General features: G+C 40.9%; 5 protein-coding genes across 9 annotated transcripts in view; 3 read left to right on the top strand and 2 right to left on the bottom strand.

Moving 5' to 3' along the window:
- The window catches only part of LOC119503753 (zinc finger and SCAN domain-containing protein 2-like), a 681,462-nt gene extending 677,339 nt beyond the window's left edge, over positions 1–4,123 (bottom strand). The window contains 2 exon segments of the mRNA XM_037795719.1: positions 2,737–3,075; positions 3,616–4,123. Coding sequence (XP_037651647.1) covers positions 2,737–3,075; positions 3,616–3,808 — 532 coding nt within the window. The 5' untranslated portion in view covers positions 3,809–4,123.
- LOC119503763 (zinc finger protein 287-like) overlaps positions 1–24,331 on the top strand; it is a 66,811-nt gene extending 42,480 nt beyond the window's left edge. The window contains exon 4 of the mRNA XM_037795738.1: positions 23,267–24,331. Within this exon, the coding sequence (XP_037651666.1) occupies positions 23,267–24,288 (1,022 nt within the window). The 3' untranslated portion in view covers positions 24,289–24,331. The remainder of the gene's footprint in view (positions 1–23,266) is intronic.
- LOC119503760 (gastrula zinc finger protein XlCGF57.1-like) lies at positions 791–10,962 on the bottom strand. Of its 5 annotated transcripts, none has more exons than XM_037795733.1 (4): positions 10,680–10,962; positions 9,721–10,047; positions 5,485–6,542; positions 791–2,425 (listed from the first exon to the last, which is right to left on the bottom strand). In XM_037795733.1, the coding sequence occupies exons 1-4, from the start codon at positions 10,957–10,959 to the stop codon at positions 2,201–2,203; spliced, it is 1,890 nt and encodes a 629-aa protein (XP_037651661.1). In that variant the 5' UTR covers positions 10,960–10,962; the 3' UTR covers positions 791–2,200. The 5 variants fall into 5 exon arrangements, with proteins under 5 accessions (XP_037651661.1, XP_037651660.1, XP_037651663.1 ...); XM_037795732.1 differs by having other exon boundaries at positions 9,721–10,059; positions 10,680–10,960; XM_037795735.1 differs by having other exon boundaries at positions 791–2,386; positions 5,530–6,542; positions 9,721–10,059; positions 10,680–10,960.
- On the top strand, positions 11,205–15,012 carry LOC119503771 (zinc finger protein 135-like). Its single transcript, XM_037795757.1, has 2 exons — positions 11,205–11,383; positions 12,878–15,012. The coding sequence occupies exons 1-2, from the start codon at positions 11,320–11,322 to the stop codon at positions 14,551–14,553; spliced, it is 1,740 nt and encodes a 579-aa protein (XP_037651685.1). The 5' UTR covers positions 11,205–11,319; the 3' UTR covers positions 14,554–15,012.
- On the top strand, positions 16,371–19,718 carry LOC119503759 (zinc finger protein 2 homolog). Its single transcript, XM_037795731.1, has 2 exons — positions 16,371–16,667; positions 17,589–19,718. The coding sequence occupies exons 1-2, from the start codon at positions 16,484–16,486 to the stop codon at positions 19,310–19,312; spliced, it is 1,908 nt and encodes a 635-aa protein (XP_037651659.1). The 5' UTR covers positions 16,371–16,483; the 3' UTR covers positions 19,313–19,718.
- Positions 24,332–27,610: the final 3,279 nt, after the last annotated feature.

The following is a 27,610-nucleotide window of genomic DNA, read 5'->3' as shown; positions in this document are numbered from 1 at the left end:
ACAGCCCACATATCTCTTCAGCAGCCGCAGTTAGTCGCTGCTTCACCAACGCTCTCAGCATCTGGACTTTACACATTTTACCACAATGACAGAAACTTGCTCTCCATCAGACTCCGTCAGAAACACAGTTTGCTCTCCATCAGACGGTCACTCTGACTAGCAGCTGTGTTGCTAACCAGCTAGCATGCTAAGCTAACTTCAGTAGCTTTGTAGGCTACCGGGAGATGAGTCAGAGGTCAGACCTTCAGAATAAAAGCTGAAGAGCACAAAGTCCATTCAGACACACAGAGGCTCTGATGGATCAGAACTGTTGGAGCTCACACACACTTTCTCTACACAACAAAGAGACTCTGCTAACATCCATGTTGCTGCTGGACGCCATATTGATCAAGTAGTGTGAAGTTAGCCTCAATAAAAAATACAGCTTCCGGGGCACCTTCAAAATAAAAGTCCACAGGTGTTATTGAAATTACAGGCTTCCTCAGAAAAACACACGCAGGAAGATAACTGATTAAAATAGACTCTTTAAAGAAAGACTTTCATTGACCTTGAAGGTTTATTCTTGAACTTGGAAACAAAAGCTTCAAAACATTTCTCAACACGAGGTCCAAATAAGTTGTTGTTTGTGGAGCTTTCAACCACAACCTGGGCCATCCTCATGGAATCTATTGCTCACATGTCATTAAATGACGGGTTAAAATGTTATTCATGTTGTGGCACACTATGGTGGGATATCTTTTCAAGGAGTAGAGAAAAAAAAGAAACAGATATGGAATGAATGAAGCAGCTCTTTCACTTCTTGTGTTGCCTTTATTAAGTCCTTTCAATTTGGGAAACACTCGCTGCTTTTTACAGATTCAACCAACTCAGTTTGAAGAAAGACTAATATTTTATTATATTTTCAGAGCTCTGAGAAAACAATGAACCACATTCAAAAGATGATGGTAGGTTGTTTCCCTTTCCTTTAAGTTTCAGACAGAAGATAGAAGTTTTGATCTCTGAGTGTAAATCTAATATTTCATCTGTTTTTGTTGCTGCCAAATTAAAGTTAATGTTCATGTTTTTATTAGACAGTTTAACGTTGTACAAGAGCACTGCCACCTGTGGACATCTGTACATAGAGTGCTCCTTGTATCTCACCACATTTCAATAAACATTCATGAATATATAGTAGTGAGAAAAGAAAAAGGGGCAGTGTAGGGGAGGATATCCACTTTTCTATGTTGTAAATATGCTCCAAACAGATCAATATACAGAATATGTAAAGCCTATAAAAGTACATCACATTATCATATCAAATCAGATCAATCTGTAAAAACATCAACTCATCAGCAGATAAACAAACTACAGCAAACAAGTCAAATAAACAAGTAGCAAAACATAAAATATTGAAATGCTCCGATCAAACATTTACACTGTATTCTCCTTTGCAATAAATTGTTAATTTTGCATTTCCTGTTTTTGTATAAATTCCCCTCCAATATTTTTTGAATCGCCACCATTCCGTGGTGGAGGGGTTTGTGTGCCCTAATGATCCTGGAAGCTGTGTTGTCGGGGGCAATAGCTCTTGTTGGGTCTCCCAAGGCAAAATGGTCTCAGGAGAGGGGCCAGACCAAGAGCAATTCACAGACCTCAATGAAACGGATGAAACGGACTGTAGCAACCTCGCCCGGACAAAGGAGACCGGGGACCCCTCCTGGAGCCGGACCTGGGAGGGGAGCTCGTCGGCGAGCATCTGGTGGCCACTTCTGCTGTTGCAGTTGATACTCAACAATGTTTATTTATATTCAGTACATTTAAGAAAATAAAGCAATGTTAATTCTGTTCTTAATTTGTTTCGATTTTTCTCTTAAAAAATAACAAAAAGAACCGATTAAAGTATCGTTAAAGTTCTGGATTGATAAGAAATATCGGTAAGATTAGTAGTACTATTAAAATCGAAATGATACCCATCCCTATATTCAGAGCAGCGTGGCTATTTTTGGCCAGTAATAACTGTCATACGACGTACTGGGACTTCATTCAGAGTTTAAACCTGACTGAGGTTCTCTGGTCTCCTTCCAATCATCACCGTCATCAGTCTCAGGTTAAGAAGAGTCTCCAGTTTTGTCATCAGTATCAGGTTGTAAATATCTATCTGGAGTTCATGGCTGGTTCTGGTCCTCCACAGTCCTCTCCATCAGCTTCTGTTCCCATCTGTTCAGTTGAGCAGCTGGCTGGAGGCTCTGAAAGGTTTCTCTCCTGTATGAGTTCTCATGTGTTTCTGTAAAGTTTCACGTTGTGTAAAAGGTTTCTTACAAACTGAGCAGCTGAAAGGTTTCTCTCCTGTGTGAGTTCTCATGTGTCTCTTCAGATGTCCACTATCAATGAAAGCTTTATCACAAACCAAGCAACAGAAAGGTTTCTCTCCTGTGTGGATTCTCATGTGTTTCTGTAAACTTCCACTGTGTGTAAAAGAGTTCATACAAACTGAGCAGATGAAAGGTTTCTCTCCTGTATGAGTTCTCATGTGTCTCTTCAGATGGTGCTTGGTGCCAAATCTTTTATCATACTCAGAGCAGCTAAATGGTTTCTCCCCAGCACTACATTTGGAATTACTGACAGGAACTACATCATTATTCAGAGAGCTTAAACCTGACTGAGGTTCTCTGGTCTCCTTCCAATCATCACCATCATCAGTTTCATGTTTGTAACTTTGTGAGGCCTTGTCACTACTTGATAGTTGTAAATGTCTACCTGGATCTGAGTTCCTGGCTGGTTCTGGTCCTCCACAGTCCTCTCCATCAGCTTCTGTTTCCATCTGTTCAGTTTGTCTTTGATGAAGATGTGAGGACTGAGGTTTCTCTCCATCATCTTCACTCTTCACAAGGACAGGAGTGAATGTGAACCTGATGATATCAGCCTCCTCCAGCCCTTGAAGCTGCTCTCCCTCCTGACTGGTCCAGAGTTCTTCCTGTTCCTCTTTAATGTGTGGGGGCTCTGGGTCCTCCTGGTCCAGACTGGAGCTCCACTCCTGCTGCTCAGGGGGAACCTCTTCTTGACTCACCAACAGCTGCTGGACGTCTGCAGGAAACACTGAAACACATAGAGGAAACCAGGACTTTATGTTAAAGTAAAGCCATATACCATGTAATAGTAGTAGTAGTAGTAGTAGTAGTACAGTGGAAACCGCTTACAGTGATCAACCGCTCATATAGATCAAAAAGCTTGGGGACAGAGTCATTAGATAATTTGCTTATAGTAATCAAGTAGTCTGCTTACAGTGTTCATATTCAGACTATATGCAGACTATTTAGAAAACTCGCTTTCAAACTACATTCTACAGCTGAACCACAATCCTGCTCACTCAGATATATTAACATAATAATGTATTGGGGCGCCCTGGTGGCTCGCCCGGTGGAGCTGGTGTCCTATGTGCCGGGCTGGGTCCTTGCAAAGGTGACCCGTTTTCTGAATCAGGGCCCTGAACTTTATGTTTCATTACTTTCTGTCATATAGATGCTGAGAGAACAGATCTGAGGGAGAAGAAGAAAGATTCAGTTTGTTTAATGAACCAACCTGCTCTGGTAGAACCAGAGAGAGAACAGAGAGAGAGAAGAAGTAAAGAGAACCAACCTGCTCTGTGTAACTGAAGCTGAGGGTGTAAAACAGCGTCCAGTAGTTTCTGTTGTCGCTCGTTCTCCTCTTTTGATCGAGAGAGTTCCTCCTCGTACTCTGCTATCGTTCTTTCAAACAGCCCACATATCTCTTCAGCAGCCGCAGTTAGTCGCTGCTTCACCAACGCTCTCAGCATCTGGACTTTACACATTTTACCACAATGACAGAAACTTGCTCTCCATCAGACTCCGTCAGAAACACAGTTTGCTCTCCATCAAACGGTCACTCTGACTAGCAGCTGTGTTGCTAACCAGCTAGCATGCTAAGCTAACTTCAGTAGCTTTGTAGGCTACCGGGAGATGAGTCAGAGGTCAGACCTTCAGAATAAAAGCTGAAGAGCACAAAGTCCATTCAGACAGGTTAATCCAGACACACAGACGCTCTGATGGATCAGAACTGTTGGAGCTCACACACACTTTCTCTACACAACAAAGAGACTCTGCTAACATCCATGTTGCTGCTGGACGCTATCTTGATCAAGTAGTGTGAAGTTAGCCTCAGTAAAGAATACAGCTTCCGGGACACCTTCAAAATAAAAGTCCAGAGGTGTTTTTATTAGACAGTTTAACGTTGTAGAAGAGCGCTGCCACCTGCGGAGATCTGTATATAGAGTGCTCCTTATATCTCACCACATTTCAATATACATTCATAATTATATAGAAATAAGAAAAGAAAAAGGGGCAGTGTAGGGGAGGATATCCACTTTTCTATGTTGTAAATATGCTCCAAACAGATCAATATACAGAATATGTAAAGCCTATAAAAGGACATCACATTATCATATCAAATCAGATCAATCTGTAAAAACATCAACTCATCAGCAGATAAACAAACTACAGCAACCAAGTCAAATAAACAAGTAAACAAAACATCAAATATTCAAATGCTCCGATCAATACATTTACACTGTATTCTCCTTTGCAATAAATTGTTAATTTTGCATTTATATAAAAAAATATTAGAGGGGAATATTAATCCCCCTCCAAAATTTTTTGAATCGCCAGCTTTCCATGGTGGAAGGGTTTGTGTGCCCTAGTGATCCTGGAAGCTGTGTTGTCGGGGGCAATAGCTCCTGTTGGGTCTCCCAAGGCAAAGTGGTCTCAGGGGAGGGGCCGGACCAAGAGCTATTCACAGACCTCAATGAAACGGACTGTATCAACCTCGCCCGGACAAAGGAGACCAGGAACGCCTCCTGGAGCCGGACTTGGGAGGGAAGCTTGTAGGCGAGCATCTGGTGGCCACTTCTGCTGTTGCAGTTGATACTCAACAATGTTTATTTATATTCAGTACATTAAAGAAAATAAAGCAATATTAATTCTGTTCTTAATTTGTTTAGATTTTTCTCTTAAAAAATAAAAAAAAGAACCAATAAAAGTATCTTTAAAGTTCTGAATCAATAAGAAATATCAGATTAGTAAGATTAGTAGTACTATTAAAATCTAAATGATACCCATCACTACACTCAGAGCAGCATAGCTATTTTTGCATACGACGTACTGGGACTTCATTCAGAGTTTAAACCTGACTGAGGTTCTCTGGTCTCCTTCCAGTCATCACTGTTTTCAGTCTCAGGTTCAGAAGAGTCTCCAGTTTCATCATCAGTATCAGGTTGTAAATATCTATCTGGAGTTCATGGCTGGTTCTGGTCCTCCACAGTCCTCTCCATCAGCTTCTGTTCCCATCTGTTCAGTTGAGCTGCTGGCTGGAGGCTCTGAAAGGTTTCTCTCCTGTATGAGTTCTCATGTGTTTCTGTAAAGTTTCACGTTGTCTAAAATTTTTCTTACAAACTGAGCAGCTGAAAGGTTTCTCTCCTGTGTGAGTTCTCATGTGTCTCTTCATATGTCCACTCTCAGTGAAAGCTTTATCACAAACCGAGCAACTGAAAGGTTTCTCTCCTGTATGGATTCTCATGTGTCTCTTCAGATCTCCACTATAATTGAAAGCTTTATCACAAACTGAGCAACTGCAAGGTTTCTTTCCTGTATGAGATCTCATGTGTCTCTTCAGATAATCCCAATCAATGAAAGCTTTATCACAGACTGAGCAGCTGAAAAGTTTCTCTCCTGTGTGAGATCTCATGTGTGTCTTCAGATGATTACTTTGCATGAAAGCTTTACCACAAACTGAGCAACTGAAAGGTTCCTCTCCTATGTGAGATCTCATGTGTGTCTTCAGAGGATCCCTTTGCATGAAAGCTTTACCACAAACTGAGCAACTGAAAGGTGTCTCTCCTGTGTGGATTCTCATGTGTTTCTGTAAACATCCACTCTGTATAAAAGATTTCTTACAAACTGAGCAGCTGAAAGGTTTCTCTCCTGTATGAATTCTCATGTGTCTCTTCAGATTCGCCTTTTGGTTAAATCCTTTCTCACACTCAGAGCAGCTAAATGGTTTCTCCCCAGCACTACATCTGGAATCACTGACAGGAACTACATCATTATTCAGAGAGTTTAAATCTGACTGAGGTTCTCTGGTCTCCTTCCAATCATCACTGTCATCAGTCTCAGATTCAGAAGAGTTTCCAGTCTTGTCATCAGCATCTGGTCCTGAATGTCTATCTAGATCGGAGTTCCTGGCTGGTTCTGGTCCTCCACAGTCCTCTTCATCAGCTTCTGTTTCCATCTGTTCAGTTTGTCTTTGATGAAGCTGTGAGGACTGAGATCCCTCTTCATCATCTTCACTCTTCACAGGGACAGGAGTGAATGTGAACTTGGTGATATCAGCCTCCTCCAGCCCTCGAAGCTGCTCTCCCTCCTGACTGGTCCAGAGTTCCTCCTGTTCCTCTTTAATGTGTGGAGGCTCTGGGTCTTCCTGGTCCAGACTGGAGCTCCGCTCCTGCTGCTCAGGGGGAACCTCTTCTTTAACCACCAACAGCTGCTGGACGTCTGCAGGACAGAATGAAGTACAGACACATTACTGACTTCTGACCAGCTCCGTTATTTAGCCAAGTGGAACTGTGCTGCCTGCCGGCTGCTAACAGCTAACAGCTAACAGCTAATGGTGACTAGAAACCATTAATGCCGATATCCTGATTGCATCCCTAAAAATAACTCCTCATTTCAACTTCACAAAATCAGTTTGGTGGCCACAGAGTAACTTTTTGTAGCCACAGGCCATGGTTAATGTCAAACCCTGACTGGTATTTATTAAAGAATAAAGAGGGTGCCTGGTTAGCTCAGTTGGTAGAGCGGGCGCCCATGTAACAGGCCTCAGTCCTGCCCGCGGTGGCCCGGGTTCGAATCCGGCCTGTGGCCCTTTCCGCATCCACTCTCTCTCTCTCTCCCCCCTTTCCAAGACTCTATCCAATGTCCTGTCAATAAAATGCTTAAAAAATGCCCCCAAAAAATAACTTAAAAGAATAAAGTATCACCTCACACTGACATCAGACTAGCGTACAGACAGTTTAATACAGATATCTGCAGGTGAGATGATGAGGAGGAGATTCAATATAAATTGAGAGATGTAACTTTTGACTGAAACATTGATTTTAGGTTGTTTACCAGTTTCACTGATCTCATTATTTTTCTTTCAGGCTGCACAGAGTTCTATTAAATGTTCAATCAAGGAATCATTTAGAAAGTCCACAGAGTTTATGCTCAGCGTGTTGTTCGTTGCAGTATGCTCATTTGTAAACAAATGTATTAATGCATATTTTCATTGTAGAATTAGTTATTAATCAGTTAAATACTTTATGACTATCAAAGAGTATCGAAGCGAATTTGGTGACTTTCTCGCTTCATTTAGCAAATTTTCAGACCTTCTTGGCTTTTCATCTATAAATGCTTCAAAACTGTGAATTTGGCTGCTGAACATTTTAATCAACATTCCTGGGGGTTGAGGAGTGATGACCTCTGACCCCTGCGGTGGGTGATGTCACAGAAGGCCGACTCATGAAATGCATGACTTCTCAGATACTGAATCTCAGTCCGAACTAAAGAGAAAAGCTGTCAGTCCTGGTAAAACCAGAAAGAGAACAGAGAGAGAAGAACAAGTAAAGAGAACCAACCTGCTCTGGTAGAACCAGAGAGAGAACAGAGAGAGAAGAAGAAGCACCCAGCCTGTGCACACCCCTCCCCCCCTTCACACCTCTTTCCATCCAGGAGGGGGAGGTCAACAGGCTCTTCAAAGAACAGAACCCCCGCAAGGCAGCCGGCCCAGACGCTGTCTCACCTGCAACCCTGAAACACTGTGCAGACCAGTTGTCTCCAGTGTTTACAGGGATCTTCAACACATCACTGGAAACCTGCGGGGTGCCTGCCTGCTTCAAAGCCTCCACCATCATTCCGGTCCCCAAGAAGCCAAGGATCACAGGTCTTCAGGATTACAGACCCGTCGCTCTGACCTCTGTGTTAATGAAGACTGATGAACGCCTTGTGCTCCACCACCTAAAGACAATCACCAACCCCCTGCTGGACCCACTGCAGTTCGCCTACAGAGCCAACAGATCTGTAGACGACACAGTAAATATAGCCCTCCACTACATTCTCCAGCACCTGGACTCCCCTGGCTCCTATGCCAGGATACTGTTTGTGGACTTCAGCTCCGCATTCAACACCATCAGTCCAGCTCTGCTACAGGACAAGCTTTCCCTGCTGAGCGTGCCTGACTCCACCTGCAGGTGGATCACAGACTTTCTAACAGATAGGAGTCAGCACATAAGGCTAGGGAAGCAAGTCTCCGACACACAGACCATCAGCACCGGTGCCGCCCAAGGCTGCGTTCTCTCCCCTCTGCTCGTCTCCCTGTACACCAACGGCTGCACCTCCAGACACCAATCTGTCAGGCTCCTTAAGTTTGCAGACGACACCACCCTCATCGGCCTCATCTCCGAGGGTGATGAGTCTGCTTACAGATGGGAGGTTGACCATCTGGCATCCTGGTGCAGCCAGAACCACATGGAGCTCAACGCTCTGAAGACAGTGGAGATGGCGGTGGACTGCAGGAGAAACTCAGCCCCGCTCCCCCCCTCATCCTGCGCGGCTCCCCAGTCAACACCGTGGAGTCGATCTGTTTCCTGGGCACAACCATCGCCCAGGACCTCAAGGTGGAGCTAAACATCAGCTCCCTCATCAGTAAGGCCCAGCAGAGGATGTACTTCCTGCGGCAGCTGAAGAAATTCAACCTGCCACAGACCATGATGGTGCACTTTTACTCGGCCATCATCGAGTCCATCCTCACCGTCTGATTCGCCGCTGCCACAGCCAGGGACAAGGCCAGGCTGCAGCGGGTCATCCGTGCTGCAGAGAAGGCGATCGGCTGCAACCTTCCCTCCCTCCAGGAGCTGTACACCTCCAGGACCTTGAGGAGGGCAGGAAAGATTGTGGCCGACCCCTCCCATCCCGGACACCATCTCTTCCCGACCCTGCCATCTGGCAGGAGGTTAACGTCCAACAGGACCAAAACCTCACGCCATAAAAACTGTTTTTTCCCCATGGCAGTGGGGCTCTCCAACAGCCCCTCCGCCCCCTTGTGACTGTCTCCCCCTCACACACACACAACTGCTCCCCCCCCCCACTATCTCTCTCTCTCTCACACACACACACTGCCCCGCCAACACTGACTCTCCCCCTCTCTCACACACTCTCAATACCACCCCCTTACTGTATCCCTCTCTCTCCCTCTGATACCTGATTGTTTGCACACCGGCAATATTTGCACCATCTGTTTATATCATGTTTATTTTTGTTTATAGCTTATTTTGTATATTGTATGTTGGTAGAAATTTAAAAAAAATTATTCTTATTTTATTCTAACGTTTTTATCTATTCTTCTGTTATTATACTGTTTAACCTGCACCAACAAAACCAAAGCAAATTCCTAGTGTATACCTCTTACACCTGAATATAAACACGATTCTGATTCTGATTCTTCTGATTCTGAAGTAAAGAGAACCAACCTGCTCCCCAGCACTACATTTGGAATTACTGACAGGAACTACATCATTATTCAGAGAGTTTAAACCTGACTGAGGTTCTCTGGTCTCCTTCCAATCATCACCGTCATCAGTTTCATGTTTGTAACTTTGTGAGGCCTTGTCACTACTTGATAGTTGTAAATGTCTACCTGGATCTGAGTTCCTGGCTGGTTCTGGTCCTCCACAGTCCTCTCCATCAGCTAATGTTTCCATCTGTTCAGTTTGTCTTTGATGAAGCTGTGAGGACTGAGGTTTCTCTTCATCATCTTCACTCTTCACAGGGACAGGAGTGAATGTGAACCTGATGATATCAGGCTCCTCCAGCCCTTGAAGCTGCTCTCCCTCCTGACTGGTCCAGAGTTCCTCCTGTTCCTCTTTAATGTGTGGGGGCTCTGGGTCCTCCTGGTCCAGACTGGAGCTCCACTCCTGCTGCTCAGGGGGAACCTCTTCTTGACTCACCAACAGCTGCTGGACGTCTGCAGGAAACACTGAAACACATAGAGAAAACCAGGACTTTATGTTAAAGTCAAGCCATATACCATGTAATAGTAGTGGTAGTAGTAGTAGTAGTAGTACAGTGGAAACCGCTTACAGTGATCAACCGCTCATATAGATCAAAAAGCTTGGGGACAGAGTCATTAGATAATTTGCTTATAATCAAGTAGTCTGCTTACAGTGTTCATATTCAGACTATATGCAGACTATTTAGAAAACTCGCTTTCAAACTACATTCTACAGCTGAACCACAATCCTGCTCACTCAGATATATTAACATAATAATGTATTGGGGCGCCCTGGTGGCTCGCCCGGTGGAGCTGGTGTCCTCTGTGCCGGGCTGGGTCCTTGCAAAGGCGACCCGTTTTCTGAATCAGGGCCCTGAACTTTATGTTTCATTACTTTCTGTCATATAGATGCTGAAAGAACAGATCTGAGGGAGAAGAAGAAAGATTCAGTTTGTTTAATGAACCAACCTGCTCTGGTAGAACCAGAGAGAGAACCAACCTGCTCTGGTAGAACCAGAGAGAGAACAGAGAGAGAAGAAGTAAAGAGAACCAACCTGCTCTGGTAGAACAGAGAGAGAACAGAGAGAGAAGTAAAGAGAACCAACCTGCTCTGTGTAACTGAAGCTGAGGGTGTAAAACAGCGTCCAGTAGTTTCTGTTGTCGCTCGTTCTCCTCTTTTGATCGAGAGAGTTCCTCCTCGTACTCTGCTATCGTTCTTTCAAACAGCCCACATATCTCTTCAGCAGCCGCAGTTAGTCGCTGCTTCACCAACGCTCTCAGCATCTGGACTTTACACATTTTACCACAACACAGAGGCTCTGATGGATCAGAACTGTTGGAGCTCACACACACTTTCTCTACACAACAAAGAGACTCTGCTAACATCCATGTTGCTGCTGGACGCCATATTGTAACTAACGCTTCCGGTGTCGTTTCGTTGATGACTTTCTAAATAAAAGTCCGTAAGATTTAAATAAATATCTAAAATTAAGAGTTAATGATGCATTGATTTAGAAAAGGAGTTGTTGTTATTATTTTTAAACATATTCTAAAAAATAAATAAAAAGGGGAAGAAACAGAGTATCAGGGTCCTCAAGAGGATTTTATTTTGACATCGTCCCCCGGAAGTGTGGTTCGGTGTTTTAGAGCTTCAGCGGAGAGAAGCCGTTAGATGTTAGTTGTTAGTTGTTACTAAATCATCGGTTCATTTAGTTGAAAACCGATGATTTAGTTGGTTAATCAGAGATGGACCGACACCGGAAACAGCTGCAGGTGGTTTTAGAACCGGAAGCGAAGCCGCGAGGAGAAGGTTTGTTTTGTTTCTACTGCTCTGCTAATGATGCTAAGCTAACGTCAGCTAAAGCGTTCATACAGCCTGTTAGCCGCAGCTAGCTCCTGAAGCTAATGTGTTCTATCAGAGGATTCATTCAGTCTTTACTGTTCATCATTTCATCTGTTTGTTACTGTATTACTGAAAGAAGCAAGAAAACCAGCTGTGAATGGTTTCACTGAACGAGCCCTCAGACACACGTTACAGCAATAATAACCTTATAATAACTAATAATAACCTTATAATAACTAATAATAACCTTATAATAACTTCATAATAACGTTATAATAACTTAATTATAATGAGATATGTTGGTTTAGTGAAGGCAGTGGATTTTCTTTCATTTTTTCTTTCATTTTATTGTTATAGCACATTTTATTACATGTAAACTCAAAGAGGTTTACATTTAAAGGCAGGTTTGGTAAAGATTTTGGAAAGATTTTTCGTTATATTTGTTGAAATTCTCTTTGGATCCCGACAGCAATCAATAAATCAAATGCTCTGACTAAAAAAAAGAAAAAAATCTGGTATCTTTGGCTGTCAGGACTGTAATAAACTGCCCAATCATTTCATTCAGCCCGAATGTAATGATTGGACGGGCTACCTACCTAATGATAATGTTGGGGGAGTGTCTCTGGACGGAGACCTGAAGGGACGGATGACTTGTCAGTGTTGATGACTTGGTGTCTTTCTCTCTAGATTTAGGGTCTTTTGGAGCGAGTGCTGCTGGCTGCTTTCATTGGAGAAGAGTTGGCAACACTGGGCTGGTTTTATAGGTTGGATGATTTTAAAATCTAGTTTCTCAACCCTGCATTTAATGACAAAATGTAAAAATATAGACATAAACATAAGAACATAGGCAGCATAAACGACATTAATATAATAATTCAGTAGTATACACAAGCATACACCCAAAACATCAAAGCACAGTCATTAACCATAAGTCTGGGAAAATAGAAATAAGATTTGAGTTTGCTTCTGAATGTGGACACAGTTGTGACGGACCTCAAGTCATCAGTTAGCTTGTTCCAGAGAGCAGGACCACAGTAACTGAACCTGGATCTGATTCTGGGTCCAGCTAGAGGACCTCTGTCTGATGACATGAGAGGTCTGATCTGGTTATAGTCAGTGAGCAAGTCAGAAATGTACTGAGGAGCCAAACTATCAGGTGGTTCTGTATTGTATCGGGAGTCAATGAAGTGATTTCAGTACCGGATTAATATGTTCATATTTACGTGTACATGTCAGGACTCTGGCTGCTGCATTTCGAATGAGCTGGGGCCGTCCTGCTGTCTGTTTGGATAATCCTGCAAACAGAGCGTCACAGTAGTCAAACCTGCTCGAGATAAAAGCATGAACCAAAGTTAAAGCTGCTCTCTGAAAACAGAGCAGCTTTAACATAAAGACGTGACATCAAGCTCAGTTAACATAAGTTTGTGGGTTTACTTTAATAGCTGTCTGTCTGTGTTTCAGTTTTACCTTCAGATGTACGAAAAGTGATTGTTGGTGAAGAAGAGCGACAGGAGTGGAGCTCCAGTCTGGACCAGGAGGACCCAGAGCCCCCACACATTAAAGAGGAACAGGAGGAACTCTGGACTAGTCAGGAGGGAGAGCAGCTTCAAGGGCTGGAGGAGGCTGATATCACTAAGTTCACATTCACTCCTGTCCCTGTGAAGAGTGAAGATGATGAAGAGAAACCTCAGTCCTCACAGCTTCATCAAAGACAAACTGAACAGATGGAAACAGAAGCTGATGGAGAGGACTGTGGAGGACCAGAACCAGCCAGGAACTCAGATCAAGAAAAAAATACAGAACCAGATACTGACTACAAGTCTTCAGACTCCTCTGAGACTGAAGTCAGTGATGGTGGTTGGGAGGAGACCAGAGAACCTCAGTCAGGTTTAAACTCTCAGAAGAATGATGACGTCATTGTTGGTGATATTAACTGTAATTCTGTTGAAAGATCATTTAGCTGCTCTGAATGTGGTCAAAGATTCGGCCGCAAGCCACATCTGAGTGCACACATGAGAATTCACACGGGAGAGAAACCATTCAGTTGCTCTTTTTGTGGTAAAAGATTTTCTCAAAAGGGAAACTCAATTAGTCACATGAGACTTCACACAGGAGAGAAACCTTTCATCTGCTCCATCTGTAAAAAAAGTTTTAGATATAGTGGAGATGTTAGCAGACACATGAGGATCCACACAGGAAAGAAAACGTTCAACTGCAACGTTAGCGACATGGTCAACAGTAACATTCACACAGGATCAGAACCAGCAGGGAACTTAGATCCCAAAAGTAATTTACAACCAGACACTACTGATAAACCTTCAGATAACGAGACTGAAGTCAGCGATGATGGTTGGAAGGAGACCAGAGAACCTCAGTCAGGTTCAAACTCTGATGATGTCTCTGTAAGCGATGAGAGATGCATCACTGACAACGAGTCATTTAGCTGCTCTGAGTGTGGGAGAACATTTTGTCGCAGGGACCATCTGATGAGCCACATGAGAACTCACACAGGAGAGAAACCATTCAGCTGCTCTGTTTGTCAGAAATGTTTCAGCTGCAGTGGAAACATTTTGGCACACATGAGAATTCACACAGGAGAGAAACCGTTTGAATGCTCATCTTGTGACAAAAGTTTCAGCCAGAAAGGAACTTTGCAGCTACACATGAGAATTCACACAGGAGAGAAACCATTCAGTTGCCCATTTTGCGACAAAAGATTTGCACATAAAAGACGTATGACGCTGCACATGTCAGTCCACACAGAGGAGAAACGTTTCAGCTGCAGCGCTTGTGACAAAAGATTCACTTGGTATACGCAGCTCAAAACCCACAAGTGTGTCGGTGAGTCCTCACAGCTTCGTCAAAGGCAAACTGAGAAAAAGGCTCCTACCAAGGAATCATTCAGCTGCACTGAGTGTGGTAAAACATTTAGCCTTAAGGGCAATCTGAAGACACACTTGAGAATTCACACAGGAGAGAAACCATTCAGTTGCTCCGTTTGTGGCAAATGTTTTAAACAAAACATACATCTGACGGAGCACATGACGATTCACACGGGTGAAAAACTGTATAAATGTAGTGTTTGTGGCAAAGGATTCAATAAGAAGTCACTAGTAAAAAAACACCCGTGTGTTTAATCCTCATGTCAGATATTGATCACATCCTGAATTCATGGATTTATATTTACAAATATAACAAGTGAATTGTACGACAGTGTATAAGGGCCACTGCAGGTAAAAAAAGATAAATTATGGAGGCGGGGAAAGGGGGTAATATTCCAAGAATTAAAGTGGTAAATTTACGAGAAATAAAATCATATTTACAAGAAGAAAAATCAAAAGTTTTTTGAGATTATAAAGTAATAAATTTGTGTGAAAACAATCGTAAATTTTCTGAGATTAAAGTAAAGAAAATGTGAGAAAAACCCTGGAAAAATTGTGTTGTTTTTTTTGTCAAGGCCCCACATCGCTCAAGTTTGCAAGTTTAAAGCAACCTCGTCATTGCCGTGTATTATGAATTAAATCTCAGAAATTCTGAGTTTTTTCTGTGGGTATTACCCCCCCAACTCTGTTATTAAAAAAAAAAAAAAGTTTTACCCTCAACGGCCCAAATACGCAATAAACAAAAACAAAAATAAACAAACAGCATTAATATTATTACTGGGGTTGTATTATAATAATAATATTGTTATAGACGGATGTTCATCAGTTTGTAATTATGCAGCAGTCATCACTAAACATGACACTTTTGGATGTAATGATTATTATCTTTGACAACAGTTATATCAAAGTAACTATTATTTTAATTTTGAGCTGCTATAAATAAATGTTTTATAAACTGTAGTGATTATAAACTCAGTGTCGCTGATGAGGCCTTCATGATTCCTTTCATGGGCTTAAACTTATTCTGTAATGACATTTCTGTTATTTTATTCTTTAAATAAATCTATAATGGATCCTTTGTTTTTCACTGACCTTCATTTGCAGTGAAATCACATCTTTATTTGTTCTTCTCTTTGCTTTTTATGAGGACTACAAATAAAGCCGCTGCCCATAATGATCGATATCAGCTCTTTAAATGTCCAAAGAATGTCCAATAAAAAGTCTAAAAAATGTCTGAAAATGTCCGAAAAAAATTCAGAAAAATGTCCGAAAGAAAAGTCTGATACTGGTATCATATGAAACTAGAAAACCAAATGAATCCATCGGTAACAACCATGTCATACTAACTTGTCATGAAGGAGGATAAATAACGCTCCTAAATTTTGGTGAGGAAAAACTGTCATGTCCATTTTCAAAGGGGTCCGTTGACCTCTGAGTTACGACTTTTTTCTCGTAATATTACGACTTTATTCTTGTAAAGTTACGACTTTATTCTCGTAATATTACGACTTTATTCTCGTAATATCACAACTTTTTTCTCGTAATTTTACGACTTTTTTTCTCGTAAATTTATGACTTTATTCTCATAATATTACAACTTTTTTCTCGGAAATTTATGACTTTATTCTTGTAATATTACGATTTTATTCCTGTAATATTACGACTTTTTTTCTCGTAAAGTTGCGACTTTATTCTCGTTATATTACGACTTTATTCTCGTAATATTACGACTTTATTCTCGTAATTTTACGACTTTTTTTCTCGTAAAGTTATGACTTTATTCTCGTTATATTACGACTTTATTCTCGTTATATTACGACTTTATTCTCGTAATATTACGACTTTTTTCTCTTAAACTTATGACTTTATTCTCATATTACTACGACTTTATTCTCGAAATCTCAGAATTGTTTTCCCTCAATGTGGCCCTGATACTCCGTCGTAAAGAAGACAAATTCCTTGTATGTGAAAATAAACCTGATTCGGAATCAGTTCATTAATATATTGAAGAAGAAAAGCATACATCATAAACAACATGATAAAAGCACATGACTGTCTCTCTGGTGGAGGCGGAGCTTCCAGGAGGAGGAGCGGTGAGACGGCCTGCTGTTAGCGGGGAGACGGAGCTGGAGGAGCGGCTGGAAGAGACTCGAGACACCGCAGCTCGGTTCACTCCTTTGACAACATGTGTAAAGTCCAAATGCTGAGAGCGTTGGTGAAGCAGCGACTAACTGCGGCTGCTGAAGAGATATGTGGGCTGTTTGAAAGAACGATAGCAGAGTACGAGGAGGAACTCTCTCGATCAAAAGAGGAGAACGAGCGACAACAGAAACTACTGGACGCTGTTTTACACCCTCAGTTTCGAACAGGTTTGTATCTACTTTATTATGACTCTTTTACAAGATGTTGCCTTTAAACAGAGAGACCGGACTCAGTATATCTGTTGTTTTCATTTATCACCGACAGGCTAACAGTTAGCTTCCTGCAGCTGCGTCAAAACACACTATTATTTACACTGAGGCCGGATGTTCAGCATCTCTGGTCTTCAAAATAAAAGCCTAAGACGTGTCACGTTCAAATGAAAACAGTTTTACTGACTCAAACAGCTGGATTGGATATCGGTGACAATGGGGCCGATCTATTCAATTCACTTCAATGTTTTTATACTATATACATTATATACTGTAATTCCTGTTCAAGTTTTGACCAACATGTTGCTGCATTAAAAAGGTTTCCACCTGAATTGTAATTCCTGTTAATTTTGAAGATTTTTTTTACCAATTTGCTGGTGTATGATTTATCCTTTTAATAATGATCAACAATTGAGTTAATTCATATAGTTATTGGTCACATTTAGTTTTACAACATTAGGAAAGCATTGTTTAAGCCTGATGTTGTCTTACACATAAAAGAATGATCCCAGTCACTTCCACACACTGAGGCATACAGCTGAATAATTAAACACTGGTATCGGATCGGTACTCGGTATCGGCCGATACCCAAAGCCCAGGAATTGCTATCGGTATCGGGACTGAAAAAGTCGGATCGGTGCATTCCTAGTTTTTTCTCCCTGCAATATCGTTATTCTTTATTGAAATTGTGTACAGACATTCATGGTTCACTACTTCCACAGATGCTTTAGTATATAAAAATTATAAAAATCATCATACTAATAATGACTTTATTAAGGACACAAGGAGAAAGTCCATAGAGTAAGTTGACTTCATTCATACTTCATTGTAGATTAAAGTATTAATGGCTGCATGTCTGTGTTTCACCTTTACCTTCAGATGTCGACAAAGTTACTGTGAGCAAAGAAGAGGTTCCCCCTGAGCAGCAGGAGTGGAGCTCCAGTCTGGACCAGAAGGACCCAGAGCCTCCACACATTAAAGAGGAACAGGAGGATCTCTGGACCAGTCAGGAGGGAGAGCAGCTTCAAGGGCTGGAGGAGGCTGATATCGTCAAGTTCCCATTCTCTCCGGTCCCTGTGAAGAGTGAAGAAGATGAAGAGAAATCTCAGTCCTCACAGCTTCATCAAAGACAAACTGAACAGATGGAAACAGAAGCTGATGGAGAGGACTGTGGAGGACCAGAACCAGATACTGATGACAAGACTGGAGACTCTTGTGAACCTGACACAAATGCACATGATGATGATTTAAAGGGTCAGTCAAGTTTAAACACATTGAAAAATAACGGATGTAATACTGACAAGAAATCATTTCGCTGCTCTGAGTGTGGGAAACGATTTAGCCAAAACTCAAATCTGAAAATACACATGAGAATTCACTCAGGAGAGAAACCTTTCAGCTGCTCAGTTTGTGGTAAAAGATTTATACAGAAGATTCATATGACACACCACATGGCAGTTCACACAGGAGAGAAACTATTCAGCTGCAGTGTTTGTAACAAAAGATTTGCCTGGCGTCGACAGATCAAAAAACATAAATGTGTTGGTCATCAGTCCTCACAGCTTCATCAGAGTCAAACTGAGGAGAACAGAGAGGCAGAGCCTCCAGCCAGCAGCTCAACTGAAAAGATGGAAACAGAAGCCGATGGAGAGGACTGTGGAGGACCAGAACCAGCCAGGAACTCAGATCCAGATACACATCAAGAACCAGATACTGTTGACAAGACTGGAGACTCTTCTGAAGCTGAGACTGATGACAGTGATGACTGGAAGGAGACCAGAGAACCTCAGTCAGGTTTAAGCTCTCCGAATAATGATGAAGTTCCTGTCAGTGATGATAGATGTAGTGCTGGTGAGAAACGATTCAGCTGCTCTGAGTGTGATAAAATATTTGGCCTCAGGGGAAATCTGAACAGGCACATGAGAACTCACACAGGAGAAAAACCTTTTAGTTGCTCTGTTTGTAAGAAATCTTTTGCACGACGTGGAGATTTACTGTTACACATGAGAATCCACACAGGAGAGAAACCTTTCAGCTGCTCACTTTGTACGAAATCTTTTAGACGGAGTGGATGTTTACAGACACACATGAGAATCCACACGGGAGAGAAACCTTTCAATTGCTCGGTTTGTGATAAAAGATTTTTGCGCAAGACACATCTGAAGAGACACATTAAAACTCACACAGGAGAGAAACCTTTCAATTGCTCAGTGTGTGATAAAAGATTTACAATAAGAGCAAATATGACATACCACATGGCCGTCCACAGAGGAGAGAAACGATACAGCTGCAGTATTTGTGACAAAACATTTGCCTGGTATCGACAGGTCAAAACACATCAATGTGTTGGTCATCAGTCCTCACAGACTCATCAGAGTCAAACTGAGGAGAACAGAGAGGCAGAGCCTCCAGCCAGCAGCTCAACTGAACAGATTAAAACAGAAGCTGATGGAGAGGACTGTGGAGGGCCAGAACCAGCCATGAACTCAGATCCAGATAGACATCCAGAACCAGATACTGATGACAAGACTTCACACTGTTCTGCACCAAAGTCTAAAGTCCCTGTAAATGATATCGGATTAAATAATGGTAAGAAACCATAGAAGGCGGACGGTCAAGCCGCCCCACATCCAGTACGTCAACCGTGCTGCGTTCAACACAAGTGGGAATTTCGGAAGCTTGTCAATGTCCTGTGCTGCATTTACGATGCCCCCCCTGTTCTTTTTCATTTACACAAATGTTGTCATGTATAAAACTAAATGTCAAATGATGCATAAACATTTCTCAATTGTCAGAAAATTACCCGTGTACCATTTATACTGAGTTACCCGTCATTTTAATAGAGTATCTCTGGTTGTATTAGGTAATTGTAGGCAATATTGAAAACCACTAAACAGGACTACTTTATAGCAGTATTTGATTTTAATATGATTTTTTTCATCAATGTGATGACATAACTTCATCTGTAAAGTATTTTTGCTGGATTAGCCAATAAATTCATTAACAGTTTTTCTATCTTTTTTTTTAGATAAAATATATAACACAATATACAATATATTGATATTGCAACATAAAGGCACAGCCAGTTTGGGGCCGTCGTGAGTATGTCAGCCTAGTTTTTGCGGTGTGTCCCTCACCGCCGGCTCTAGTCTGCCACTGTCGGAGGTTTTTCGGCCGATTCAGCATGTTGAATGTTGTGCGGCCCTGGATGTTTTTAAGAACTCTTATAAGCCATTGTTTTACTGCTTCGTTTTTTCATTTTACATAAGAAAGTAGAGATAAGTAACCTAGGCAACTAGTGTAGTAGTAATAATTTATATAACACTTGTCAAACTTAAGCACAAAGTTCTTTCCAGATTAAAAGATTTACAGAATAAAAATTAAGCGATACTTTCACAGTATTTATATTGGACTTAAGCCTGCTTTATAATAAAAAAGTGTGAAAATCTAACTTTTTTAAAATATGGGACCTTTAAATTAACAAACATCATGTGTCTGATTCTTGGAGCCAACAGGATCAATAAATATTTATCTCTCTCCGTTGACTGCTGTTCATATTTTCACTGAAATAAGGTCCCATGGTGGTCACCGGAAGAGGCGGGACTTATGCTTTTATTTTGATGTGACCCGGAAGTTGTCACTCGTGTGTTGTCGGTTTTAGCGAGCAGAAGTCAAACCTTCACACATTCATTAAGACCAGAAGCAGCGACAGTTTCTCCATTATCTCTTCTTCTCTGTGAGAGTGAACATGTCCCGACTGCTCAGCCTGAAGCTGTTCATCAACCAGCGGCTCGCGGCCGCTGTAGAGGACATCTTCGGACACGTTGAGAGGACGATAACAGAGTATGAAGAGGAGATGAACCGACGCCATCAGATCCTGCTCGATGTGGTCTCAACACCTGGAAGGAAGCAGCGCAGAGACGCAGGTTGGTTTTCTCTCTGCAGCTGGACACAGGTTGACTGGTTCTGATGTCTGTGCTGAGCTAACGTTAGCTAAAACACACACACTCAGCCTGTTAGCAGCTAGCAGCTAACTCCTGCTAACAGTCCAGCATGAATGATGATATCATCAATAAAGAGCTCTTAGCTGGTAGCTAGCAGCTCTAACTGAAAGTAGTAATTACTGATTCATGATCTAGTGTCAATGACTGATACACCACGTTGTCAACCAGCCTTGTTCACTCACAGCTCGTCACTGATTATTCCGGCCCTCTGATTGGTTCCACGTTACGTCATTCTACGTCATTCTACGTCATCCTACCTGTATAACACCTGGACATCTCCCCCTCTGGACCAGAAGTACTCAGTCTGTTTTCAGCCAGGGACCCCTTAAAGATAGAGAATATACAGGCAGCCGATGAGACTGTTGTCAGGCTATTAAATAGACGTCATCAGTCGCTATAAGCCCCATAGATGTGGTTCAATAGGGGCCTACTATACTATATATCTTTTGGACATTTTACGGACATTTTTCAAACTTTTTTTTCGTACATTTTTCGGTCATATTTTGATACAATCTTTGAAAAAAATTGGAAATTTTTCATACAAATTTGGGGATTTTTTTCGTACATTTTTCAGCCTTTTTTCAGACATATTTGGCCTTTTGATCAGCCTTTCTTTGGACATTTTTTCAGACAATTTCAAACATCTCTCGGGAATATTTTTGGAAATTTTTGAGGTTTTTCGTACATTTTTCAGACAGGTTTTGGACTTTTTTGGCTTTTTTTGGACACATTTTCAGCCTTTTTTTAATTTTTTTAATTTTTAGCCTTTTTTATCAGCCTTTCTTCGGACATTTTAACAGATATTTTTCAGACATTACTATACATTTTTCAGACAGTTTTTGGAATTTTTGGACACATTTTCACACATTTTTCAGCCTTTTTTCAGACATTTTTGGGGAATTTTTGGCCCTTTTATCAGCCTTTCTCTGTACATTTTTCTAACTTTTTTTTGTAAGGATTTTTTTCGGACAATTTCAGACATTTTTCGGGCATATTTTTGGACATGTTTTGGAAAAAAAATCTTGCATTTTTCGTACATTTTTTAAAGACATTCACACATTTCAGCCTTCTTTCAGATTTTTTTTTATTTTTTATTTTAAACCTTTTTATCAGCCTTTTTTTGGACATTTTTACAGATATTTTGACACTTTTTTCAGACATTTTTTGGGGAATATTTGTAATATATCCAAAAACTGACTGAAAAATGTCTTAAAAAATGTAGGGAAAATGCACGAAAAATTTCCAAACAATGTCCAAAAATATGCCCGAAAAATATCTGAAATTGTCCGAAAAAAATCCTTAGAAAAAAAAAATGTCAGAAAAATGTCCAAATAAAGTCCAGAAATTCAAAAAAAATTTGAAAGGAAGGCTGAAGAATGTCAAAAAAAGGCAGAAAAATTCAAAAAACTGTCTGAAAAAAAACAAATGGTTAAAAATTGTCTGAAAAAATTCCGAAAGGTGTACAAAAAAAAGTTAGAAAAATGCCATAAAAATCTGAAAAATGTCAAAAAGATTTCAGAAAAAAAGGCAGACACGAGCGCTTGTCTGCTTTGCAGCATGGAAACGGCTTCTGTGCTCTACTGTGTGTTATCATTCGGCAGTACAATAACCTTTTATTTTGATGTTAATAAAATGTACCCAAATTCATGAATATGTAGGATATTACTACTGACATTCTTGTAATATTACGTCACAACGTCTGCTGTATTAACCATGTGTCTACTACGTGTTTATTTGCATATAGAGCGGGGAAGTGAGATCGGATCAAGTGTATTGAGATGTGTATTGAATTGTCTTGAGAGGGAAAGATGCACACTTGGGATGCTAATTTAGATTTTTTTTCCCCCTTGTTAACCGATAATTAACCGTTAACCGACAAGATTAATGCGTCGCATGCAGCAGTGCTATTTTAAGTGCCTAACAAGCCGCCCAGCTGCAACGAAAAGCTGATGCACAAACAGGTAAATCATCATTTATCACCAGCTGCAGTGTTTGAGTACAACAGAGGGCTGAGTCCCCAGTTCACCTGACAGGGAGAGTTACAGTAGCAGCAATGACGCTGCGTGTATTGTCCCAGTAAGTCTCCACCGCAACATTTCGTTTAGCTGCGTGGTTGTTAGCTGTGTGTCCTCCTAGTGTTACGATAGCGCGTGTCCGACAGGCTCAGACCCACTTAAGGTGGGCTGTAAAGGTGACAAGCCGCTCTGAGTTTTGCTCAGTTTTTTTAGCTATTTTTTAATATTTCTTTTAACCAATTAACCGGTTAAAATTCTTAATGTCGGTTAAACGGTTAATTATTAACATCCCTAATGCACATTCCTAGATGTCAATCATCAAAACCTCCACATTACCTGACCTGAATCCACTCTCCTCCCATTATGCAACAGTAACTGGGATGCACCACCTATCTCACTGTTCACACCGCTTATTAAGGCGTGTTTCCTCCTGCGCTGTTACAGTGCTTTAGCCTCAACTAATGTTCCGTGTCTAACTTTGGTTAACATACACTCATTTCCTCAATGTGTGTTTCTGTACTTACATTCTGTCCTGCAGACGTCCAGCAGCTGTTGGTGCTTAAAGAAGAGGTTCCCCCTGAGCAACAGGAGTGGAGCTCCAGTCTGGACCAGGAGGAACCAGAGCCCCCACACATTAAAGAGGAACAGGAGGAACAGGAGGAACTCTGGACCAGTCAGGAGAGAGATCAGCTTCAAGGGCTGGAGGAGGCTGTTATCACCAAGTTCCCATTCACTCCTGTCCCTGTGAAGAGTGAAGATGATGATGAAGAGGAACCTCAGTCCTCACAGCTTCATCAAAGACAAACTGAACAGATTGAAACAGAAGCTGATGGAGAGAACAGTGGAGGACCAGAATCAGCCATGAACTCAGATCTGGATAGACATCCAGAACCAGATACTGTTGACAAGACTGGAGACTGTTCTGAACCCGAGACTGAAGTCAGTGATGATGATTGTCAGGAGACCAGAGAACCTCAGTCAGGTTTAAACTCTCTGAATAACGATGAAGTCCCTGTAAATAACGTCAAATGTAATGCTGCTGAAAAGTCTTTTATCTGCTGTGAATGTGGTCGAAAATTTGGTCGTAAGGACAGTTTACGGAGACACATGAGGTTTCACACGGGAGAGAAACCATATAGTTGCTCAGTTTGCGGTAAACGATTTTCTCAGAGGCCAAACTTAATTCGTCACATGAGGTGTCACTCTGGAGAAAAACCTTTCAGCTGCTCGTTCTGTGACACAAGTTTCGCCGTGCGGAGCGCTTTGGTAAATCACATGAGAATCCACACTGGGGAGAAACCGTTTAGTTGCTTATATTGTGACAAAAGCTTCACACAAAAGGGGGGTCTGAAAAAACACATGACAGTCCACACAGGAGAGAAACCATATGCTTGCCCAGTGTGTGATAAAAGCTTTTCTCAAAAGGCAAATCTGACGTACCACTTCTCAGTGCACACAGGACAGAAACAGTTCAGCTGCAGCGTTTGTGACAAAAGGTTCACGTGGCAGTCGCAGGTCAAAAGTCACAAGTGTGTCGGTGAGAGCAGCAGCAACAACTGAAGCTGCTCATTCAGCTGTGAATAGTGATGGGTGCTAGGGGTGGGGGAAAAAACGATTCACCTATATCGCCATTTTCTTTTTTTTAACGATTTTGAAATAGATGTTTTAATGCCAGACTCGATATATTTGCTTCATTTGAGTCTATGTGGAGGTAGAAGGAAGTTACCGCTTTCATTGTTGTAGTCTGAGTAATGTGACGTCATAGCCGTTCCGTATCCGTCAACCAAAACAAACCGCAACGGGCCGAAACCAGAAAGTAGAAAACGACGGAGGGTCTGCCTGGATACGAGCTGCACCCTCACATGTTAAATCCAGCGTGGTAAACACTACACATCCAGTAAAGTATAGAAACACTTTGGGTTTCACACATTGCAGGAAAAGCAGAGCTAGACATCACGGCTAAAGCTGCATGCTAACTCTGTCATGGACAGGAAACGTCATCGTATCACGGTAATGTGGCGGTTGAGTCGGCCGTCGCACTCATCTCCGTGGTCAAATGGGCCGATGCTACAACTGTAGAGCACCCATATACTGACATTTATGTTCTCTGCATTCAAACGGCCCCGATGGAGCTGACCATGGATGTATAAAGAGAACGGAGCTGACGGGAGAGCTAGAGATGACCTTGGAGAAGTTAGAGGAAGTATACACGTGTGACTACGTCCAGTTTCAAAATAAGGTGTTAAAGGGAACTGTACATACAAAATACATATATGGAAATAAGATTGATTGGATTATATTCACCAGAAGTATAAAACATTACATATCCCTTATAAATTAAAAAGAAAATACCACTAATTTGTGAGGGAAATGTCTTTATTCTTTGATTTTTTGGGTTGCTGGATAAAAACTGTAATAAATAATTCCTGACAATGACTGATTTACTTGACTTCAGGACATCTCTGACTACATACATGCTGAAAATCAAACATTTTTACTGGATTCATTTAGAGATTTTCCAAAGTAAAAGTCCCTAGAAGTGTATGATTCAACTTTTTCCCCATGGTCTAGTGTTAAAAAATTGAACAAAAATCACAATAAATCAGAATATCGAATCGCAATACTTGAAAATCACAATACATATTGAATCGGGTGAATCGTCCCAGCCATATTAATTATGGCCCTGATCCATTGAGGTGTGCTGAGCCTTGGTATTGTGCATGCTGGCTCACTGAATAGACCATAATTAATGTTATTAATTACACCTGTGTTTACCCCGCTATGACATGTCAAAATGGCTGCTGTGAAAAGGGCCTATACATGTTAATTAAGATTCTAGATGCAGCATTTGAAGATTTTTAGTATTATTGCTGGCTTTAAAAGTTAAAAAATACCAATAATGTATGAAAGATCTGGAACATTTTGAGGTTTGAATGGAGTTTTTCACTGACAGTATAAGTAGAGAAAAGCCTGTAAACGTATCCTGATTGTGTGTACCTGCATTAATTAGCTCATCTCAGTCACCTGGGTGCCACATTTCATGAGCTCAGTGTAAAACGTGACTTTTACTCTGAAAATGGAGGAAGTCAAAATGTTGTTGCTAATCTGAAACATCACAACAAGCAGCTTAAGTTTTATATCTAGTCATTCGAGAGCTGCTGTCGTGTTTTCATTAAGATCTGATTTAAGTCCCTCCGGACAACAATAAAGGAACGAACTAAATGGAAACTGATAGAAACCATTTATTAAGACGACATAATAGAGTCTGCACAGTCCAACCAAAGTGTCCAAAAAATAAATGGAATATTATGTCCTCCCTTCAAAATGCAGAAATATAAATCAGGAACCACAATGCATTGCGACCACCTCAAAAGAATTGAACTCACTGGAGGCAGATTCGTAATCGGGCCTTCAGTTGGTTTGAGATCCTCCGTTATTGATTTTATTTTCACTTCACAGGGATGAAACCATCAAAAAGAGTTGAACGTCTTTCCTCTGTCCTCCAGGCCACACCCCCTCACACCTGTGATGAATAGGTGTATTACACCTGGTGTAAGGGTGCGTGGCCTGGGTGGGTAAGCATTGGTGACAAGGATAGAGCACACATTAACTGTGCAAGGTTGTTTTAGTATTAAACCATCAAACGTATATACGGGTGTTTCTGCAACTCCAGTCACTTTTGACTCAACCTCTATGGATTTTAATTTTAACATCAGAGTATGAAATACATATAAACAGGAACACAAAATGACATCTAGTGGTTCAGATTTTAATCTGTAACATGTTTATTTTTTATGGTTTTCATCACTAAATGTCCTCATCGCAACATTACAATAATGAATAATTTTATACATTTTGCTTTTTTAAATTTCTATAATATTATATATTAAATATAATATAACTATAATATTTAAATTCATTTTCATCAGGCTTTCAGCATCATTGTAAATATTGATATACAACTTTTTTTTTAAAATAGGGGACTTCATGCTTTTCATGTTAAATTTGCCGTGCAATGCTTGATAAATATATACACAGTAAAAAATAATTACTAAATAATGTGATTTAATAAAATCTATGAAGCATTTTATGGATCCAAACATCTTCTTCATGTCCCATAACTGTGGTCTCAATGTTGAGATAAATGAGCTAATTCAATTATAATATATTATTTAAAATGGAACTGTTTCATATACATATTACTTTACACCATATTAACATTATTTATCTGTTTATCTGTATTTTTTTCATCTAAATTCATGTATATTAGATGCTAAGAGTCAAAGCTAACGTAGCACACTCGCTAGCTGCCATTTATGTGCAATAGTAGCAAAATGTAATTTAAGCAACATGTCTTTAAAGACATAATTATAATTTTATCTATCTAAATAATATCTGTCATAAAACAAAACATATTTAATTTTATTTATTTATTATCTTTTATTTATTTTTTGTGTAGACAGTAACCACAGATGTCAGTTTTCATACACAAAAGAATTTAAAGTATGTTGTGTCTAATCTACGTGTCAAATTTCATGTACGTACCTGTATGTATATAACAAATCTAATGAAGTTTAAGTTAACACATTACTTAATGCACTCAAATCGAGCGCCCTGCGGAGCAGCATCCACGTCTCCATGACCTGCCTTCATTGGTGACAGGCAGCCAGGTAACGATACGGTTTGTTTAGAGCCTTGATATTATAGCAACGGGTCTTTTTTAACTGCCAAAATATTTATCTGAATTATGAGCTCAGACAACCACTGAATCTTGAGTGAAATGAATCTCTCCCTCTCCTCTCTTCTCCTCTCGCAGTGGGAGTGGGCCGGTACTCACCGGTACGTAACGCCACTTATCACAAGCTGTTGGTACTCTTTTCTG

This window comes from Sebastes umbrosus, chromosome 15 (assembly GCF_015220745.1).
Source record: "Sebastes umbrosus isolate fSebUmb1 chromosome 15, fSebUmb1.pri, whole genome shotgun sequence".
Taxonomy (NCBI): domain Eukaryota; kingdom Metazoa; phylum Chordata; class Actinopteri; order Perciformes; family Sebastidae; genus Sebastes; species Sebastes umbrosus.
Note: the sequence above shows the minus strand (reverse complement) of the source record. Positions and strands in the feature narration are given on the sequence as shown.